Source organism: Oryctolagus cuniculus, chromosome 5 (assembly GCF_964237555.1).
Source record: "Oryctolagus cuniculus chromosome 5, mOryCun1.1, whole genome shotgun sequence".
In the NCBI taxonomy this organism is placed as follows: Eukaryota; Metazoa; Chordata; class Mammalia; order Lagomorpha; family Leporidae; genus Oryctolagus; species Oryctolagus cuniculus.
Window position 1 is genome coordinate 30686423 of NC_091436.1, and position 22413 is coordinate 30708835.

General features: G+C 46.2%; 1 protein-coding gene across 1 annotated transcript in view; it reads right to left on the minus strand.

Annotated features, from left to right (window-relative positions):
• ARFGEF3 (ARFGEF family member 3) overlaps positions 1-19546 on the minus strand; it is a 179876-nt gene extending 160330 nt beyond the window's left edge. The window contains exons 1-2 of the mRNA XM_051854295.2: positions 19073-19546; positions 10232-10283 (exon numbers count right to left, since the gene is read on the minus strand). Of these exons, the coding sequence (XP_051710255.2) occupies positions 10232-10283; positions 19073-19157 (137 nt within the window). The 5' untranslated portion in view covers positions 19158-19546. The remainder of the gene's footprint in view (positions 1-10231; positions 10284-19072) is intronic.
• Between the last annotated feature and the right edge of the window lie 2867 nt (positions 19547-22413).

Genomic DNA, 22413 nt, shown 5'->3' on the forward strand with positions numbered 1-22413 from the left:
CCAGGAGGCACATGGCAGTGCCTGGGCTGCAGGCACAATGAAGTGGAGGGCTGGGCATTGCTCAGCCAGGGTGGAAAAGAGCGGGGAAGACAGGATCATGAGGACAAAGGAAAGAAGGGCTGTTAGAGTCTTCCTGGGATGGACAACTGGCAGGAGAAAGCAATGAAGCCAAAGTTGGCTCTGAAGAATCATGGAGAAGGTAAGCAAAATGGCAGCTGGGCCAGAGTCATGGCTGGATTGTTCCCAGAGGGCCACTGAGTTGTGCCAACAAGAGATGTGCTGCCAATGGCTGCCTTGTAACAAGACAGCTCGAGGATTCCCTTGACAGTTTTATCTCCCCTGGACCGGTCCTGTAGCAAGTTAGCTAGGAGGAAGGAGCAATCCTGCACTGGGGCAGGATGCATTCTTCACTCTTGAGAGGGGAAATCTTTGAAACTAAATTCATGTTGGGGGTGGGGCACACAGCTTGCCTGTTCCAGGTATACCAAGGACTTTTAATGCAAACTTAATGAGAACTGAAACATTTATAGATTCAGTGACTTTTGATATGGAATATTGGCTAGGGTCCTGGTTAACTACCACAGCCACCACTGCTCTTTGATCTAATACTAAGACACACTATGCTGGCAAGGACTTGGCAGAGTAGAGTGTAAGGAATTTAAATCTACAAAAGTAGAGTGGCTATTGGATTGGATGTTGGACTACGGGGGTCTTCTATTTCGGACCCACGCTCTCAGTCAGTGAGATGGCAGAAATTCCACTGTCAAATCTGGGATTCCATTTGGGCACAGATGCTTGGAATACTGCATTTTCCAAGAATCTAAGGGACGAGGGCACGCGTTCCCTGGGACATGTGATGCAAAGTTTAGGGAATCGGTTTCATCCCACAGGTGTTTAGAGAGGGTTCAGTGTGGGGTGCAGAGGCAGGCAGCAAGTATAGATGAGCTCCTTGAAGACGGTACCTGGGAACAGAACCTCTAAACCACTGCCACGGGTCTGGTAAGCTCCATGACAGAACTCTGCAAAAGGAGACAAAAGCCACTTCTACTTCAGAGAGTGACGAAGCACCTCAGGACACCGCAGTCCAGTCCACAAAGATCAGTGGATGAGGAAGTGAGAAAGGCTACGTATTGTGAAGCACACAGTGGATATTTCTGATGAAGACAGTAGCACAAAACATGCTCCCCTCATAAGCTAATGCCCCACATAAAGGAGAGGCTTTGGGTGATTACCCAAACACCTTGAGACCGTTTGGTCTTAACTTTGGTTTCTCAAAGAGGACCCAGGACAAGTGCACTGTATTCCAGCTTATGTGATGGTCCTGGCACCCAGAACTGGTTGGGGCAGGGAAATGACTTTAGTAAAGTCCAAGTCCAGCACGTGGGGCAGAGTGTGCTGGTGAATGGGATCTACCATGCACAGCTTGGACATGGGAAAGAGCTTATTTCCCTGATGGCACAGGCCACTGAAGTTCTGTTCACAGAGGAGCAGAAACCAAATTGTTCAGTACAAAAGACACAGACTGCTGCAGAAGCCTAACCCAGTTTGGCTCGCGTTACAGGCTGAGTAGCATTTGTTTCCCTTGAACTTGGGCAGCCGCTTAACGTCTGCTGTCTTAGTGTTGGTTAGCTTGGTTGACTAACAGTAGAGACATGATCTGGTGGTGGTACTGGGAGGCGGGGCAGTGGGCAGTCTCTGGGTCCCTGTGGGCATGCTTCTGAGGTTGAGAGGTGGGTTCTCTTATTTCCTGGCTCACCATGTGATCCTGCCTTAACCACTCTTCACCAGATGCTGGCTTATCGGGCCCTCTGATCCTGTAACCTCAAACTTCAAGATGAAATCAATCTTTTCTTTCCCAAGGAAACGCTTATTAAAGTAACACCAAGTAGACAGAAACGGGATTGCCCTAGCAGCTGTGAGATCTTCCTCATTGGTCTTAGACACAGAAAGGAAGGAAACACTGAAAACCTCAGAAATTAAGAAAAATAATGTTTAAATGCTACATCTCAGAAAAATTAAAATTAATAGAAAATATCTATGAGAAGCAAAATATGAAGTATTTAAGTAAAGCTGAGTCCCAGCCCACCAGTTGTAACCTTGACCTCACTCATTTCCCGCTGGCCTGGCCCTGGGAGAGTGAACCTCTGCAGAAATCTGATGGGGAAGAAAGGTGGGGCTGCAGATCCAAGAACCAGCCACTCAGCTTTTCCATCCACAGGTGCAGGGGCCCGAGGTCCTTGGCTAGGCCAGGGCGCGCGGGGAAAGTCATCTCCCTTGATCTGCAAAAGTTCATGGAAAATGTAGAATACAAAAAAAACTATGTAGAATCTTCAATTTTTTTTGGCACCAAAATAAACTTATCTTTGAATTCCATTTTCTATGAACTTTGGGAAGTGCCCTCATATATAGAGCTACATTAACACGTCCTAAGCCACAGCTACTAGCACCTAGAATTTCTAATCCACTGGAGATGACAGAGAATTGGAGACGACAGAGAATTGGGCATTTCAGCCTACAGGCCAGCAGAGGAGCTCAGCTCCCCCAGCCCAGGTCCAGAGGCAGAGGGACAGGGCAGGAATCTACCATCCAGGGAGGAGCCATGCCTGGGGAATGGCCAACAGGTTAAGAATAATGTAGAACAAACAACAACTGAAAAGACCACAGTTGAGGCATAAGCCCTTTGCCCTTTAACAGAGTTAGAGAAAGTACAGTCTCTCCAATTTTTCAGGAAAAAAAAATCAGACACAACCAAGCTGTGACAAGGACTATGAGGCAAGGAGGAGAAGGGGGCTGTAGCAATTTGCAAGAAGCTAAGCATTATAGAAGCTGTGGCACTCCACATCTACTTGAGCCAGGTGCTCCCTGACAGGTGAGTCTGGTGAGAACCTCACAAGGCACAGCCATGAACCTGAGAATTCACAACAGAAACCACAGCCATTCTGAAAAGTCCATGAAGTTGACCAGGTTCTTTCGGCTCTATTCATTTGATTCCCAAACCACCGAGGACCAGCAGGGAGGTGTAGGGTTGAGCGGGTGAAACAGAAGGTAGTCAGGGAGCAGAAAACATTTCCCAGTGATAACTAATGCTATGGTCTGATGTTTGTGTTCGCTCAAAACCCGAACGTTGAGACCCCAAACTCCAAGGTGATGGTATCGGGAGGTGCAGCCTTTGGGGAGGTGACTAGGTCATGAGGTGGGGTCTTCACCATTGGTGCCCTTTTAACAGATGCCTGAGGATGACGGGAGAACTAGGCAGGCTGCAAGCCAGTAAAGCACTATCCCCAGCACGTGACCGTGGGCACCCAGATCTTGGACTTCCGGCTTTCAGAACAGGGAGAAGTAAATTTTCTATTATTAAAAAGCCATCCGACCTACGTTGATTTGTTACAGTAGCCTGACCGGACTTAGCCAGTTCCTAATCTGGAGTCTCCAGGTCTCGGCCCCTGGTTGAAACACCAGTGCCTAACCACAATGAAGCCAGTGGCTATGAGTGCAAACTTGCCTGGGTCAGAGGTACTTGTCATCATTAGGGGACACCCTGAGTTGACTTTTGCTTGTAAAAGGAGGAGGACATGGAGCTGGTGACCATAGGCACAGCCTGAAATGAGGGAGTTTGGAGATACTGCAATGGCCCCATGTTTCATAGGTTTTATAAAACCCTGCAAAGACACGTGTAAGACTTTGAAGTTTAAGAAGACAGAAACAAGCAAAGACAATGAGGATGCAGTCATGACTCTTAAAATCTACTCCAAGGTCAAAAACAAGATGAAGGGCACACAGGGTAGAAAGCTTTTCCCATGACTGTCTACTAACTTTAGGAAACATCTCACAGGTTGGGTTCCCTGAATCCTCTGCCATCTGTGACACTGACTCTCAGCTCTGCATGAATGTCTATCCCCACCCCCAACAATGACAGTGGACATTTGCTCCATGAAAGAGTGTTGGGCACAGATAAGCAATGTCTCTTGACCCCTTTCTTAATTCCACTCCAAATGTATTATCTTGGCTTCCTCCCCTAGGGTAGCCTATGCATTAGTGACATCCATCATGCATTTGACATTTGTACTTAGGTATATACAAGTTCTGAGAGTGATTGGCAAAAGGAAAAAGAGGAAAGATAATACAACACAGGTCACTTAAGGGCTCTCCTGACTTGAGCTATGCAGACTAATGTACACAGCTGTTGAAAACATTAGTAATTATTTATCAAAATGGTAATGCATGTAACATGAAAGCAATCAACCAGTGGCAGAAGGAAATAAGGGAAACATGGTATCTAAAGGATTCAAGATTTTCAATGATCCCTGTAGCCTTTTCCAAAATAAACAATAAGAAAATCTGCAAATAATCACTTCCAGGTGATTGTATAGCAGAAATCGGGAAAAAAAAAACTTGAATACAAAATCAGGAGAATGCAAAAGATGGCTTATAAATGTGGGTTTTCTCCCATATATTAAATATCAGTATAAAAAAATAACATGTTCAGAGGCCTGCGCTGTGGCATAGTGAATAAAGCTGCTACCTGCAATGCCAGCATCCCATATGGGTGCCCGTTCGAGTCCCGGCTGCTCCACTTCTGATCTGGCTCTCTGCTATGGTCTGAGAAAGCAGCAGAAGATGGCCCAAGTCCTTGGGCTCCTGCACCCGCATGGGATAATTGGAAGAAGCTCCTGGCTCCTGGCTTTGGATCGGTGTAGCTCTGGCTGTTGTGGCCAACTGGGGAGTGAACCAGTGGTTGAAAGACCTCTCTCACTCTGCCTCTCCATCTCTGTGTGTAACTCTAGCTTTTAAATAAATAAGTAAATCTTTAAACACACACACATTTAAGTTCTCTCTCATGAGCAAACATTAATAGTGTCTAGATTATTTTTGGAGTAGATATTCAAACAGAAGAATGCCATGTAAATATAATGACTGGACAGAGTGTAGGGTACCTGCAAGATGAATCAAAGGATTAAAAGAGGACCTATTGGGGTTGGTGCTGTGGCACAGCAAGTTAAAACCCTGGCCTGAAGTGCCAGCATCCCATATGGGTGCCGGTTCTAATTCCAGCTGCTCTACTTCTGATCCAGCTTTCTGCTGTGGCCTGGGAAACAGAAGATGGCCCAAGTGCTTGGGCCCCCGCACCCATGTGGGAGACCTGGAAGAAGCTCCTGGCTCCTGGCTTCGGATCAGTGCAGCCGTTGTGGCCATCTTGGGAGTGAACCAGCAGATGGAAAACCTCTCTTTCTGTCTCTACCTCTCTGTGTAACTCTTTCAAATAAATAAAATAAATCTTTAAAATAAATAAATAAATAGGACTGATTGACAGTAGGGGGTTAAGCCCATTACCACACGGCTTCTCATTACATCACTTCCCTAATAGCAGCATCACACAGTAACTTTCATTCTGATTGACTCAAGAGCTCTTTTGGGCTCTAATTATAGATTCCTCTTATATTCCACAAAAAGATTTGAGAGGCTTCCCACTACTGTGAAATCACAGCCAAACTGAAATCTCCCTACACATATAAAATTCTATAATCAATTCATACTTGCTAGCACAATAGAGTGTTTCCTTGCTTTATATGGCTTTCTCCTTCTCCCTCAAAATAATAATACTAATACTAATACTAATACTAATAATAATACTAAAGCAACTTTGGGGCTGGTATTCTACAGCAGCAGATTAAGACATTGTGATGCCAGCATTCCATATCGGAGCACCGGTTCAGTTCCCTGCTACTCCACTTCTGATCCAGCTCTGTGCTAATGTACCTGGGAAGGCAGCAGAGGATGCTCCAAGTACCTGGGTTCCTGCCATCCACATGGGAGACTTGGATGGAGTTCCTGGCTCCTGGCTTTGGCCTTGCCCAGACCTGGCTACTGCGGCCATAAGGCAGTGAACCAGTGGATGGAATATCTCTCTTTGTGTCTCTCCCTCTCTCCCTGTCACTCTGCCTTGCAAACAAATATTTTTAAAAATTAAAATTAAAAAAACCTCTGAGTACAAGATCCACATCTGCTTTGTCTCAATCATAAGGTTCATTCCTTTGTATATGAATGCCTGGTAGCTCTCATTGTGCACCTGAACTACAATCATGCACATCATTTTATGGATAAGGATGATGTCATCAGTAGCTCTTTATCATAAAGGTAAATGCTCGGGATTTTGTTTCCAATCATGGGGAAGATATGCAAAGACCCTGTTCATATATTTATCCGCTGCCCCTCATTCAGCAGCCCTCCCACCAATTTTGTGATAATCTCTTGTGGGCATACGAGATGGCGAGTGGGCTCTAGGGTAAGGCTGAAGACCAATGAACAAAGTGCAGATAAATAGCTAAAAGGAAGACTTTGGGCCCATTACAACTGTTTCTTCTCTAACTCAATGGCTACCCCCAACTCCCACACACCATGAGCTGGAAACTATCAGATGCCTTTTGACAAACATTCCCAACCAGTGGGGCCAGGAACTTCTGACATCATTATCCCTTTGCCCCTCTCATAACAAACCCAGAGCCACAGAAAGCTCGGACTAAACCATCACATTAAACAACACTCTATAAACAAGGAAGCAACCTTTAAGAACAGGTGCAAGGATATATTTTTTTGCTCATTAAGCCACTAAGAAAATTCTAGAATTCTGCTTTTGCACATATCAAGTTGACATTTAATTTTTTCATCATAATTTTAATTAACTGCAATAGCTGTAATTCTGGCACATTGGAATTATTAGAATTTTTAATTAAAACATATCACTCTTTAAATGGAACTCCCAAAACCTAAATACCACAGCAATTTATGACATCTTCATCCATCAAAAAAAAAAAAATACATGAACAAACTCTCCTTTAACAGGAGAGTTTTTCTTCATGAACTCATATGTCCATTCCACTAAAAGAATTTTCTTTCAATGCTTTATGCTTGGAAGGCTTTTATTAATCTCCCTATTATACTTCTTTATAACAAAGTAATACATAAAGCAATTTAAAAAAAATTTTTCTGTGACCATAGACAAAGTGTTTGATTTTAATTGTGAGCTATCATTACTAATGTACATAATTTATTCAAAGAACATTAATAATTATCTATCAGAATGTTATTGTAGTTAACAGGGAAAATACAATTTTATCAGGAATTCATTTCCAAAGAAATAGATAGGGCTTTTATTTTTCCTTCAATTAGTTTGTATGTTTATGAATGAAGACTACCTATTGCTATAGTAAAGCAAGGTTAAGAATTAATTTCATACCTTTTCTCTTTCCTTTTTATAGATGTAAGCAGTAAGAAACCTTATTTACAAAGGAAGGTACTTATCTTTAAAAAATCTTTTTGTCCATCATCTTATATCTAGATCAGGTCCTCCTTTAATGTTCCTGAAAGCCAAGAACTCAAAACTACCTAACTTCCAAAAAGATGTGTTTCCAGGTTCTTCCAACCATTCACTTTCCCAACACAGATACTACTATTTTTTTTGAAAAATTTTTTTAACATTTATTTAGTAAATATAAATTTCCAAAGTACAGTTTATGGGTTACAATGCCCCCCCATAACTTCCCTCCCACTCGCCCCCCTCCCATCTCCCACACCCTCTCCCATTCCATTCACATAAAGATTCATTTTCAATTATCTTTATATACAGAAGATAGATTTAGTATATATTAAGCAAAGATTTCATCAGTTTGTACCCACACAGAAACACAAAGTGTAAAATATTGTTTCAGTACTAGTTACAGCATTACTTCACATTGGACAACACATTAAGGACAGATCCCACATGAGGAGTAAGTACACAGTGACTCCTGTTGTTGACTTAACAACTTGACACTCTTGTTTATGGTGTCAGTAATCTCCCTAGGCTCTAGTCATGAGTTGCCAAGGCTATGGAAGCCTTTTGAGTTCGCCGACTTCGATCTTATTTAGACAGGGTCATAGTCAAAGTGGAAGTTCTCTCCTCCATTCAGAGAAAGGTACCACCTTCTTTGATGGCCCCGTTCTTTCCACTGGGATCTCACTCGCAGAGATCTTTCATTTAGGGTTTTGTTTTTGTTTTTTTGTTTGTTTGTTTTGTTTTTTTGCCAGAGTGTCTTGGCTTTCCATGCCTAAAATACTCTCATGGGCTCTTCAGCCATATCCGAATGCATTAAGGGCTGATTCTGAGGCCAGAGTACTATTTAGGACATCTGCCATTCTATGAGTCTGCTGTGTATCCTGCTTCCCATGGTGGATCGTTCTCTCCCTTTTTGATTCTATCAGCTAGTATTTGCAGACACTAGTCTTGTTTGTGTGACCCCTTTGACTCTTAGACCTATCAGTGTGATCAATTGTGAACTGAAATTGATCCCTTGGACTAGTGAGATGGCATTGGTACATACAACCTTGATGGGATTGTATTGGAATTCCCTGGCACGTTTCTAACTCCACCATTTGGGGCAAGTCAGCTTGAGCATGTCCCAAATTGTACATCTTCTCCCTCTCTTATTCCCATTCTTATATTTAACAGGGATCACTTTTCAGTTAAATTCAACACCTAAGAATAATTGTCTGTCAATTACAGAGTTCAACCAATAGTACTAGAACAAAAAAAAATACTAAAAGGGATAAAGTATTAAATTGTACATCAACAGTAAGGACAAGGGCTGATCAAGTCACTGTTTCTCATAGTGTCCATTTCACTTCAACAGGTTACTAATATTTTTATAGACCTGTGGCTGTGGGATGACATTTTCATACTCCAGAAAAACACATATCACAAAGATTCAGGATGGATAACAATCATACTTATCCTCTGTCAAGGAAAAAAGTGATGGTAAAATATGGATGGTGAAGGAGACGTCGCAACATCAGTTTTGCAGTCAATCTTTGTTTAAGAAGGGTACTCATAAAAGTTGGGGTCAGGGAAATTGACTTCCCACCCATTCTTTCATAGCTCTCTGAAAAATCTTCCTATTCCTGGAGAACCCTCCTTGAGAGAAATATGTTGTTGCTATTCCATTCCTTTACAAGCTTTATACAAATAAAGATGCATTCAGTTGGATTAACACATGAATTCCTTTCTAATATGTGAGTTTGTAGCAGATGCTATAGGAGAAGTAATGAATCTTTTAAAAAGGCAGAAACATAACTCTTGTTCAGTCTATTTGAAGAGAAGATGCCTCATAAATCACAGTGTTCTGACAATACAGAAACCAGACTATGTTCAATAGTTTTTATAATCTCAAGGAGAACCCTGGAAACAGTCCAAATGTTCAATAATAGAAAAACATTTAAATAAATTATGTAGTAGTCATATGAGCAGTCTTCAAAAAGTACCTGGAAAAATTGCACACTATGCATAAAGGATTTCAAAAAATATTCATACCAAAATAAATTTATCTTTTCTTTCCTTTTTCTACTAACTTTTTAAAGTACCCTTGTATAATGGAAAATGCAGTGTTTTCATTTGAAGAACATATATTGGCATTACCAAGTGTTCTTTATTATGGTGTATAGTAAAAAAAAAAAAAACCAAGAGATAAAATTGTAAAGAAATTTCATATTAACTTGTAAAAACACAAGTGAGTAGAAACAGACTGTTAAAATCTAACCAACTGTTTCCAGTGGCTATCCTTAAGTGGCTGTCAATGCTTTATGCTTTGTCCTGTAATTGTGACAAATTTCTCCTTTGTTCTTGTTCTTTCCAAATTTTCCACAAAGGACGTGCGTTTCTCTCACAATCAGAGGGAAAACAGGCTTAGGAAGAGGTGAGGAAAGTGGAGAAAGGGGCTCAGTTCTCAGAGCTGCTGTGGGAGCAGGACCAGCCTCCTGGCATCTCAGCTATTCAATAGGTTAACAGAGCTGAAAGCTACCCCACCCCATGTAGGGCTGCTTCCTGCCAGCAGGGGTGCTGTTTTCTAATCAGCAGGGGAAGACACTCCTGTTGATCATTACCTCACTGAAGTCCTGATCATCTCTCTCCTTAACCAACTTGATACTTTTCACCATTGAATATCCTGGTTAGTTCCTTAGGGTTACAGACTTCACGCATTCCACTGACAGTGGGTGATCAACCAATCAGGTCCCCATCACGCTAATCTCATGAAATAATCCCAGTTCATACAGGTTAAAAAAATAGATAAACAGGCAACAGGTAAAATGCTGTAAACCAGCAACAGGTAAAATGCTGTAAACCAGCAGAGTTAGCTGGGCCTTCCGGGTGACCTTTGGACAATGTTTACCTGGGCTATATAACATGGTTTCCATCTCTTACCTCAGCAAATGGGGAGGGATCTTGACAATAGTATCCAGACCACCCAGAGTTTCTGCAAAGGGGAAAAAAAAAGAAGTTAAAAATAGATAAAGACTGAGAATCCATACTGTACACGGTTTTCACTGTTAGTTTTTTCCTCTGGGAATTCCTATAATTATAAATGAGTCAATTCTCAATGGTATGCACACAACTCATCCATATTTTAAGATCCCTCTGCTCTGATACCCTGGAGACTTCCCCAGACTTTGCCTCACTATCAGAGAAGGAAAGATTGAAAACTAGGACACATTTCCCTACAGAGACAAAGAATGAATAGTTAAATTCCTAACCAGAACCAGAATGCTAATTAAATTTAGTTATAACTGGCTAAGATAGTATATTCTTGCAATAAAAATAGAGAAACGAAAGCTGGTCCCCTGAAAATAGCCATTTCAATATCCTTAAACAATAACTCATGCTTGTGGAAGACTTTCAAGTTCACAAGATACCTTATGCAACATCTTATTCTCACTCACATGTTTATAACACGGTAGGTTAAACTTTTGTAAAATCATGTTGTAGTTAACGATACTGATTGGAAGGCTCAGCCCAAATCTCATTAATCCAACCTGGATATTCAGTACTTTACCATTGTTTGTGGATTACTCACATAAATTCACTATTCTCTTCCCAAAACACCATTCTATTTCAATCACTCCTACTTGCATCCCATTTTTCAGGTCAAATTGTGTTGGCTCCTCTCTTAACTCCTTAGACTCAAAAGCTTTGTCAATTTGAACTACTTTGCCTGGATAAGGTGAAACATTTCTTCTCATCTTGCTAAGAGTTCTGAGAGAACAACAGATCCTAAACATACCCCTGAGTCCCAGGCCTAATGGACCAAAGCATGATAGGATCAGCCTGTTGTGACCAAAGGGCCAAAACAGAGGACTGGAGGAAAGCAATGAGCAGACAGAAAGATGAGCTCAGCGGGGTTGGTGGTGCTTACAATGAGGCCAGGGGAGGAGGTGGGAGGCCTGAGGTCAGGGCTGAGGGTGAGAGAATGAGAAATAAATGAAGCCTTGAGATGCAAGGCCAGGGAGCAGCTCCAAGGCCAGCACCCAGGACAATGTGATGCTGCTTGCCCAAGAGAGGTAGTAAGACTGAACAATAAAATCAACACGGCTTTCCTCACTGGGCAGAGGGGTTTTATATCCAACTCAGGATGTGTAACAGGGCCCAGTTGTACAAACGCTTAACACCGAGGTAGAACAAAGGGCAGCTGTGTAGAAGCCACAATGACTCCAAGCAGTCTCACTGAGTGCAGCACAGGAGAGCCCTCCCCTAGACTTGCAATGATAAGCATGGAACCAAAGGCAAAGAGGGCCTAGAGCTCAAGGAGGGGACGGCTGCAGCTTGACTGTCAGCCTGCAGGACCCAACAATAATCCGGGGAGAGAGACCCGTGGAGGAACCAACAGAGAAAGAAAGCAACGAGAACCACGTTCTGTTTCTGGCTCCCTGCCAGCTGTGATACTGTGAGGTAGGGACAAAGCGTTTCCCTCCTCTAAGCTTCAGTTCTCTCATCTCCCAAAACAGGCCTCGAACACCCACCTCATGGAATTCCTGCCAGGAGCCAATGAAAAAAGGACCATTAACAGCCTGAATCAGTCCCCGGACTGCCAGTTCCTGTCTCCCTTCCTTGACTCACTGGACCACGCGCGGAGCTAGGGACCCAATGCCGAGGACAGTCGCAGCCGGGGAATTCACGGAGTGTGCGTTCTTGTTTCAAACTCGATGAATACCAAGAAGGAAAACTCAGGAAATGAAGCCAAAATACAACAGATCCCACTGTGGACTGTGGTGGTCAGGGCTTCCCGCAGGGGGCGATGAGACTGAAAATGGGCTGTGTAAATTGGGCAAGGAGGGGGCGTGCCAAGTTCCAAGCACATCAAGACTTCAAAATAAAATCCACCCTCCTCTGCTCCACACAGTCCCTCTGGTCCCAGCCTCCATCTTTGCTCCCTGAATGACTCCAGTGGCCTCCGCCAGGGCTTCCTGCTTTCAGGTCTAGCCCCCTGCAGCTGCACGGTCTTCTCATCACAGTAGCTTGAGAGATCCTCTGAAGACCCAAGTCCCAGCTCTTCTTTTCCCCACTCCACTCTCTCTCATTGTAAGCAAAAGCCAAGTCCATAGATTTGGATACTTCCCTGCCTCAGAACCTCCTTTCTGTAAGGCTTTCCCTGTCCACCCTATTTAAAATACAACCCCCCTTCCCTCCAGGCTATCTCCCTTGGCTGCTTTCTGTTTTCCTTCAGCTCATAGCACTATGAGCTGTCATGTGTACTTTATTCATCTTGATTATTAGCTGCAAGTGGATCCATGAAGGCAGGATAGGGACTTCATGCCTGTTTTGCTCACTATTGGTATCCCAGTGCATGGAATGGAACCTGGCACATAGTAGGTGCTCACCAAATATTTGGTTACTTATGAAAAATAAGAGTACAGTATACATGAGTTCATGAAAGGTCAGTATGGCTGGAATTCAGAGAGCTACGGGGAGGCAGGTGCAGGACAAGGCTGTGAGGTGGACAGGAGTAAGGCCATGCAGGGCTTGACCAAAGCCAGTAAGGATTTTGGTCTTCACCCTGATGGGATGCCCGTGTCTGAATGCAGAGGTACTGATCAGAATGGGCTTCCAAGGTGGCATTGCTTGAAAAATAGTTTTTAAAGACCAGACCAAAAGAAAAAAAATAATAGGAAGCTGTTGCAGAAGTCCAGATAAGAAAAGGAGGTAACTGGCACAGAAGCAGAGAGACCCAGACAGGCCTGAGACCTAGTTAGGGGGCAAAAATAAGCAGCCCGTGGGTGATGGACAAGGTATAAAAATAATGGCAAAGTCCAAAAATGTATTGAGGATGACTCTGCGTGTCAGGTTGATGCACCCGGGCAGGTAACAGCATCAGCTGATGGACTGGAAGCTCCAGAGGTGAATGAGGTTTGTGAGTGTGGTGGGGTGGGGAAGAATACTTGGTCACTTGCTGAGTTTAAGTGCCTCTGGGCCATTCGAGCAGAGATGCTGAGCTGTGGTTTAGACGTCAGCACAGATGTGGACTAGTGATGTGAACAAGGGCATCATAGACTCAGAAACTGCGCTGAAACTGAGGGTGTGGTCAGCTCCCATGGAGACAGAGCAGCTCAAGAGCCACAGTCACATCCAGAAAGGGTGGCCACAGAGGAAAGCCAAGCGGGCACCCAGCAGTGTTCACCATCGTACATGGAGGTGAGAGGCATGCTGGAGTGAGAGGAAGAGTAGAAAGTGAGGACATGGACACAATCCCTAGATATTTCAAGAAGTCTGGCTGGACTTCCACTTTGCTTATGGCCCTGTCTAAATACTGACAGAGTTTGTGAACTCAAGAGGCTTCCATAGCGTTGGCAGCTTATGTCAAGAGCCTCGGGTGATCACTGATGTCATGAATAAGAGTGTCAATTGTTAAATCAACAACAGGAGTCACTGTACACTTGCTCCCCGTGTAGGACCTCTGTCCTTAATGAGTTGTACTAAGAGAATTAACAGTAAAACTTGTCCTCAAACAGTACTTTATACTTTGTGTGTCTGTGTGGGTGCAAACTGTTGAAATCTTTACTTAGTATAGAGTTGGTATTCTGTATATAAAGATAATTAAAAATTAATCTTAATGAAGAATGGGATGGGAGAGGGAGTAGAAGTTGGGACGGTTTGGGGGTGGGAGGGCAGGTATGGGGGAAAGAACAACTATAATTCAAAAGCTGTACCTATGAAATTTGTATTTATTAAGTAAATAAAGCTTTCTAAAAAAATTTTAAAAAGAAGTAGTCTGTCTGGGAAGGTACTAAAACCACAGCCAGGAGGAAAAGCACAGGCGGGCAGAGAAGGGCAGCGGCTGGACAGATGATCCTTCCTCCCTTATTTGGTGATTCTGCCTCTAATTTCCTCTCCCTTTATTTTCCAGATTCGCTCTACATTAGTCCCCTGAAAGAACTTGCTAAAATGAGAGCAGGGTCCCTTCCAGCACTACCATTCTTCCATTCTGCTTCATCCTGCCACGTCCCAGCTCCCAGACCTCCAGGAACACCAGTTCCTGAAGACGAACACTGCTCTTCCAGCCCTCCCGAGTTACCCCCAGGCCACTCAGCCATTTCTACTCCTCAGACAGCACCAGAGAGACAGAAGGTACACACACACACACACACACACACACACCACTAGGAACACTGATTTTCAGGGAGGTGTGATGATAAAGTAGAAGAAAATGCTGGGGCCGGGGCTGTGGCATAGCGGGTAAAGCTGCTGCCTGCAGTGCCACCATCCTATATGGGTGCCGGTTCCTCTCCCAGATGCTCTATATCCAATCCAGCTCTCTGCTATGGCCTAGGAAAGCAGTGGAGGATGGCCCAAGTCCTTGGGTCCCTGCACCTGTGTCAGAGACCCAGAAGAAGCTCCCGGCTCCTGGCTTCGGATAAGCCCAGCTCCAGTTGTTGCAGCCAATTGGGTAGTGAACCAGCAGATGAAAGACCTCTCTTTCTCTCTCTCTCTGTGACTCTACCTATCAAATAAATAAATCTTTAAAAAAGAAGAAAAAATGCTAAAGTTGAAAATACCTTAAAGACAAAAATGAAAATGTAGAAGAAAATATTAAGATTTAAAACAAGTGATGGGGTCTGGCACTGTGGTGTTAAAGGTTAAGCCTCTGCCTGGGGTGCCAGCATCCCATGTGGGCGCTGTTTAGTGTCCTGGCTGCTCCTCTTCCAATCCAGCTCCCCGCTAGTGTACCTAGGAAGGGAGTGGAACATGGCCCAAGTCCTTGGGCCCCTGCACCCACGTGGGAAACCTGGTAGAAACTCCTGGTTCCTGGCTTCAGATTGGCCAAGCTCCAGCCATTGCGGCCATTTGGGGAGATAACCAGTGGATGGAAGACCTCTGTCTCTTCCTCCCTCTGTACTTCTGCCTCTCAAATGAATAAATAAATCTTATAAAAACAACAAGAAAGCGACAATACGCCACATGTGGTATATGGTGCTCTGTAAAAGGGTGTGGTGCCAAAATGTCAACGGTGTTATCCCTGAGAAGGGAGACTACAGTTGATCCTTGTGTTATCTTGACGCTGATCTAATATTTGTTGGGGTTTTAAATTGAACATTGATGAATATAATTCTCATAAGTTAAAAAAAAAAAGGTGACTATCATTTGAAGCCCAGTTTCCTTAGCAATTTCTTAACAACCCTTTCTTAAACTGTAGGTACAGAAGCCCCCAAGAAGTACCAACAGTGCCCGGACTCAAGGAGTCCATCACATTGCTGACATCCATTATTTTGATTGACAGGCATCCACCGTCCTTCTTTCTGAATCAGCACTCTAATTTTGCTTTGAGGAACCAACTTTCCCTCACTGGATTCCTGTGGCACTCACGGCCTAGGCTGAACACACTTAGCCCATTCCAGTCCATGGTCGAGGACTGGTTCGTGGTTGTTTACATGAGCCTGTGGGGCAGGAAAGAATACATACAGCCAAGGAAAGTGCAGGAGTGACTGGTAGGGGTCTGCTCTCTTGAGATGATCTAAACCTGGAGGAGACGCCCCTTCTCCCATGATGACCTAAGGGGCAGATGGCCCTCTCTCTCCCAAGTGTGATGCAAGTGTGGTGACTCATGTGCCCAATCGTGAAGATCCAGGAAGAGCATGGCAGTCAGCCCTCAAACAGCAGACAAGGTCCTCAAAACCGAATGTAATTCCTGAGTCAAACTGTACCCATGGGGGCTGGCACCATGGTGTAATAGGTCAAGCCTCCACCTGTGATGCCAGCATCCCCTATGGGCATCAGTTCAAGTCCCAGCTGCTTCTCTTCCAATCCAGCTCTCTGCTGATGGCCTAGGAAAGCAGTAGAACACGGCCCAAGGGCTTGGGCCCCTGCACCCATGCAGAGATCTGGAAGAAGCTCCTGGCTCCTGGTTTTAGATCAGCACAGCTCCGGCCATTGCGGCCATTAAGGGAGTGAACTAGTAAGTGGAAGACCTCTCTGTCTCTTGCTCTCTCTATATGTAACTCTGCCCCTCAAATAAATAAATAGATCATTTAAAAAAAGAACTGTACTCATACTATTCTTGTTGGGGATATTCTATTAATGCAGGAAAAAAAAATAACTATGCCCTGTCTAAGCTTATATTGATTTAAAAAAATATTTATTTATCTTGAAAGTTAGAGGGGGGGGAGGAGATGTTCCATTTTCTGGATCTCTCTCTGGATGGTTGCAGCAGCCAGCACTGGGCCAGGCTTAAGCCTGGAGCCAGGAAATTTATTGGTGTCTCCAACATGCATGACAGGGGGCTCAACACTTGAGCCATCTTCTGCTACTTTTCCCAGGCCATTAGCAGGGAGCTGGATTGGAAGTGGAGCAGCTGGGTCTTGAACTGGTACCCATATGGGATACTAGCATCGCAGGTGGAGAACCTACCTGCTACACCACAACCCCAGCCTCAAACAAGGTTTTAATTAATCTGTTGAATTCAACAGATTTCTCGATTATCTTGCCCCTAAGTTACTCTCTCATAAGCAATTCCAACCCCAAGTAGCAGGTATTCCGAGAGAGTTACCGGGGCAAAGCTGTGAACCCAGGAAGGTCACAGACTCTGAGGCTCTCAGGGGTTCTTCCTCCACGTATGGGGCCTCTTGGAGTTTGGGCAGGGGATTCCTGGCAGAAGGACCTCTGCATGAGCAAAGGCAGAGAAATATGCTGTGCACAGCGTGCTCAAGAAAGTGTGGCAGCGAACTGTCACCAGGTTGGTGAGCTCCAGGTAGGGCAGTGAGGAAGAGGAGGTCGAGGCCAGATTCTGAAATGCATTCTAAGGAATTTACAAGGCAAGTCTGTAAAGAAATCATGGGAGTGAGGCATGATGAGTCCTTTAGAATAAAATATTGATGCGGCATGGAGAATGGACTGCAGGGGAAAGACCACATCTTCATGCTTGGGTTCATGCTACAGTCTCCCTCCAATATGCCCTTCTAACAAACTTCTCCCACAAGCATTTCATTCATCCTTGTATCCCAGCTCAGGGCAGGGGAGGGCCTAATACATGCTGAGGAATAAATAAGCCAAGATGGCCCTGACCATTCTTAAGGCAAGCTCGACGTTCAAAGCTCCTCCAGGTCACCCCAACTGCCTCCCCCACCCCAAGTTCATTTCCCCTTCTTCCCCCTGTTTTCCTGGTTTGCTCATTCTAACCCATGTCACAAATGACATGCACTATCATTTAACTCTGTCATGCACGTATGCTTCCTCGTGCCCATTATAGAGCAATTGCTGGGGAAGGCACTCTGTCCCCTTGGGCTACCCGGCTGGACTGCAGGTGTCACTCGGGAAATCCACCTGCATCTGCACTGGGCTTCCCTAGTCGCTTCAAGGACCTACACTCAGCAACCTTGTAGTTTAACTAAACAAGATGTTGAACATCAAATCCCAAACTCATTAAAAACACCCGATGCCTCTCCTCCTCCCTGTTTATCTACATCTGCCGAATTTACAGCAAAATCATAATGAATACGAGGAGAGGCATGTTTGCTGCACAGTTGGGCCCTGCGTTATTATGTTACCCAGCCATCTGTGACCCCTATTAGAGGCATTTGGGAATCTAGCTCAGAATCATGCTGCTGAATGACAATGGCAAAGCAAAAAACAGTACTGTGGCTTTAAGAGCTTTGCTGCTCTGTCAGATAAATGCTCTGTTTTTTCTTTAATTGCTAGACTAAAATGGTCAAGTGCTTCCACCTACAAGATAAACTTCCTAGACTATATTCTAAAGAGCTTTAAGATGATATGTACAGCTTAAAAAAAAAGACGAGACGATTGTCCATACATACACCCAAACATGAGAATTAAGATCTTCTAAATATTGAGTCACTCCAAACCCCATCAGAATTCTACGTTTCACGGGAAAAACAGCTGGTGGCACTTCAGGCTCTCCTATCACGACAAGCGCTGGCTGTTTCTCCCTTTCCAGGGAAAGGGGTTCTAATTTTTTTTTAATGGAGTGGTAACTGAGGAATCTCGCGCTGGCTTGGCAAGGCCAGGGACCCACAGAGCTGCCTGCTTCCAGCCGGGTCTTTCCTTTGGCAAAAGCATCGCTAGCACCTTAAGCAGGATCCGGATCTCTCTGCATTTCCACCGCGACCGACCATTCGATTGCCCAAATTCGAGCTTAATTGAACCATCTTTCTTACTCCTACCCACCCCCCCACCCCCAAGGAGTTCTGCAAATTTGCCACAAATTTGCCACCTGGAACTTATTTCCATGCTAGCCTAGCTCACCCATTGGAAACCCCACCTGTCTGAAGGGCACGCCGCAACAGCATCGCTGTGGTCACACAATCCCGGCCGGGTGTTATTTTCCATGGGCGATCCCCGTGAAAACTGATACTTAGCAAGCCGGCCTGTATCAGGAAAATCAAATTAAGCAAGCCCTGCCTTCCTGGTTCGGCTCGCCACCGCCACCGAGGATGTAGGCTTCGGGCGTCAGGCCCCTGGGTCTCCAGCGGATGGAGGTCCTGCCTAACTCGGCGATGGGGACCACGGTCCAGGCTAGGTTTGGGAGAAAATAAAGGGACCCGAGGAGGAGCGGCTGCACGCCCACGCCCGAGCCAAGATCATCGTGTCCCACATCAATCCACCGAGGCAACTCTCGAAATCGCTCGAAATGCATGCGTCTCCGAGGCTTAGCGAGTGCACCCACCGCGCACAGGGCTCGCTCCAGCCCCGGCCCACGCGGCCCTCCCGCGGCGGCGAGCAGGTGCTCGGCGCCCGCTAAGGCTCCCGGCTCGGCGCGCTTACCCAGGGCCCAGGTGCAGCTCTCCTTGATGGCTTTGTACTTGCTCCCGGACGCCTCCTTCTGCAGCTTCCTCAGGATCTCTTCCATCTTGACCTCCCAGGGGGCCCGGCCGCGGACAGCCGCGGGGCGCGCGCGAATCGGGTCGGGGACGCCGCCACTGCCTGGCCCTGGGTGCTCAGGCGGCCACCGAGCTCGCCCCCATGCCGCCCCGGTGCGGCCGCTGATGAATCACGCCGGCTCCATGCCGCGGGCCACGTCAGCCCCGCCGCCCCGCCCCGGCGCCCCGCCCGCCGGGGTCAGGTGCGCTCCGCGCCGCGGCGCCGGGCAGGACCGGAGGCGTCGCGGATAGGTGGAGACGGATGTCCGGGGCTGGCTCGCCCGCCGGGCTCGGGTCCCGCTCGGCCCGAAGGAGAGCTGGACGGCGGCGGGCAGCGGGCGGGGAGGGGCCTCGTCGCGTCTTCCACCCGCCGGGCTCCGGGTCGCCGCGGGAGGAGTCCGGGGCGGCCCAGCGGGGACGCCCGGGAGCCCACAGCGCGGTGGAGGCGCCGCGCCAGCTACATCCTTTCGGCTGCGCACCAGAAAATTAGTGTGATCTTTATTTAATCAGCAGCGCCTTGGGCCGCCCATGTCTGGCTGGGGCTATACAGGACAGAATGAGCTGTGACCCTGCCCGCCGGGAGCTCTTAACCGTGCTCTCCGACACTGGAGAGGACGGGGTGCAGGTGTTAGCACTTAGAATTCCCATTGTACAGATGGGGACAGTAGGCCCCGAGAAACTAAGTTACTTCCCAAGGCAACAAGAGTTGGACTCCAAACGTGTCCTCTTCCAAAGACCTTTTTACTATCTGCCCCCACTTTGGAAAAAATATGTATTTGAAAGGCAGAATTAGAGAGAGAGCAAGAGAGGAATCTTCCATCTGCTGGTTCACTCCCAAATGGCACCAATCTGGTCTCCCGCGAGGGTGCAAGGGCCCAAGCACTCAGTCCGTATTACACTGCTTTCCCAGGTGCATTAGTAGGGAGCTGGGTAGGAAGCCGAGCAGCAGGGCCTTGAACTGGGGTTCATATTGGGTTGTCATCATCGCAGGCTGCAGCTTCACCCATGCTTCTCAACGCGGGCAGCAACCTCCCACTGCTTGGGTTCAATTGTTTTCATTGCAGCAGAGGGAGGGGGAACGTGGTGACCGGGAAAGCATCCCCCTGACCCGACCCTGAGAGGCAGGTGAGCCAGGGCCTCAGACCTCAGCAGCACCCTGCCTGCAGGTAACTCGGAGCCTGCCCTGGGGCAGGAGCACCCCCCCCCCACGCCCCGTTGTTGAGGGAGGAGAAGGAGCGGAGCACTGAGCGTCCTGTCCTGAAAGCTGTGACTGAGAGCCCAGCAAAGGTTTTCAGTCCACTTGCTCTTCTTTAGTGGAGTAACCATAGTGGTGTGGGGGACGATGGACTTCGAGGGGGACCTGGCACCTGGGAGAACAGTGAGGAGGTTCTACAGTCATCAAGGAATAGATCAGGCTATTGACAGGTGGGAATAATTACAAAAACTTGCAAAGTCCCAGCCGCCAAGGACACTAGTACCCACCATCAACACACCCAATGAAGCCACTATTTGGAGAAAGATTTTCAGTGATAGAAAAAAAATGAAGTCAAAATATAATGTCAGACATGAATTTGAATTGTTTTGCAATAATGCTTTTACGAAGTATTTAAAAACAGATGCATACTGTAACGAAAAAGATAGGCAATGGATGTGAAATCAGTTCACAGAGGAAAAAAATACAAATGACCCATGAAGCTACACAGAATTTTCAAGTACCCATTAATCAGAAGAGCAAACTGGGGCCAGTGCTGTGGCACAGTGGATTAATGCCCTGGCCTGAAGTCCTGGCATCCCATATGGGTGCCGGTTCGAGACTCAGCTGCTCCACTTCCCATCTGGCTCTCTGTTATGGCCTGGGAAAACAGTAGAAGATAGCCCAAGTGCTTGGGCCCCTGCACCCATGTGGGAGACCTGGTGCCCATATGGGATGCCAATGTATCTTTTTAAAATACGTATTTATTTGAAAGGCAGTTACTGAGAGAAGGAGAGACAGAGAAAGTAATATACTATCAGCTGGTTCACTCCCCAGATGACCACAGTAGAAGGGCCTGGGCCAGGCTGAAGCCAGGAGCTTCATCTGGGTCTCCCATGTTGATGGCAGGTGCCCAAGCACTCGGATAATTCTTTGCTGATTTCTCAGGCAGATTAGGAGGGAGCTGGATTGGAAATGGGACAGTTGGATCTTGAATTGTGCTCATATGGGATGCTGGCCTTGCAAGCAGCAGCTTAACCACTGAACAATGGCAGCCCCTCAGTTATATTATTTAAAAATACTATCCACATCTCCAACCACAGGAAAATGGATATATAACCCATGATGGATACATACATAAAGTAGTGTGTTATATAGTCTAAGAATTAATACAGGGGTTGGTGCTGTGGCATAGCAGGTAAAGCCACCACCTGCGACACCAGCATCCCATACTGGCACTGGTTTGAGTCCCAGCTGCTCCATTCTCAATCCAGCTCTCTGCTATGGCCTGGAAAAGCAATAGAATATGGCCCAAGTCCTTGGACCCCTGCACCCACATGGGAGACTGGGAAGAATCTCCTGGCTTTGGATCAGCCCAACTCCATCTGTTGCAGCCATTTGGGAAGTGAATCAGTGGCTACAAGATATCTCTCTGCATGAATCTGCCTCTGCCTCTCTGTAACTCTAACTTTCAAATAAATAAAGTCTTAAAAAAAGAATAATACAGGAGATGAATAGTTTTCTTACATAGTTAAGTAAGCAAACTGGAAAGTGCTGTGTACTTCCGTGCGCTACATGATCCCAATTTTATTATTTAAACTGATATAGATGTACTAATTTTTAAAATACACATATATGTTTGGGCCGGCGCCGCGGCTCACTAGGCTAATCCTCCGCCTAGCGGCGCCGGCACACCGGGTTCTAGTCCTGGTTGGGGCGCCGGATTCTGTCCCGGTTGCCCCTCTTCCAGGCCAGCTCTCTGCTGTGGCCAGGGAGTGCAGTGGAGGATGGCCCAAGTGCTTGGGCCCTGCACCCCATGGGAGACCAGGAAAAGCACCTGGCTCCTGGCTCCTGCCATCGGATCAGCGCGGTGCGCCGGCCGCAGCGCGCCGGCCGTGGCGGCCATTGGAGGGTGAACCAACAGCAAAAGGAAGACCTTTCTCTCTGTCTCTCTCTCTCACTGTCCACTCTGCCTGTCAAAAAAAATTAAAAAATACATATATGTTTAAAAATACATATATTATGTACTCTATAGAATACTATACAGCAGTAAA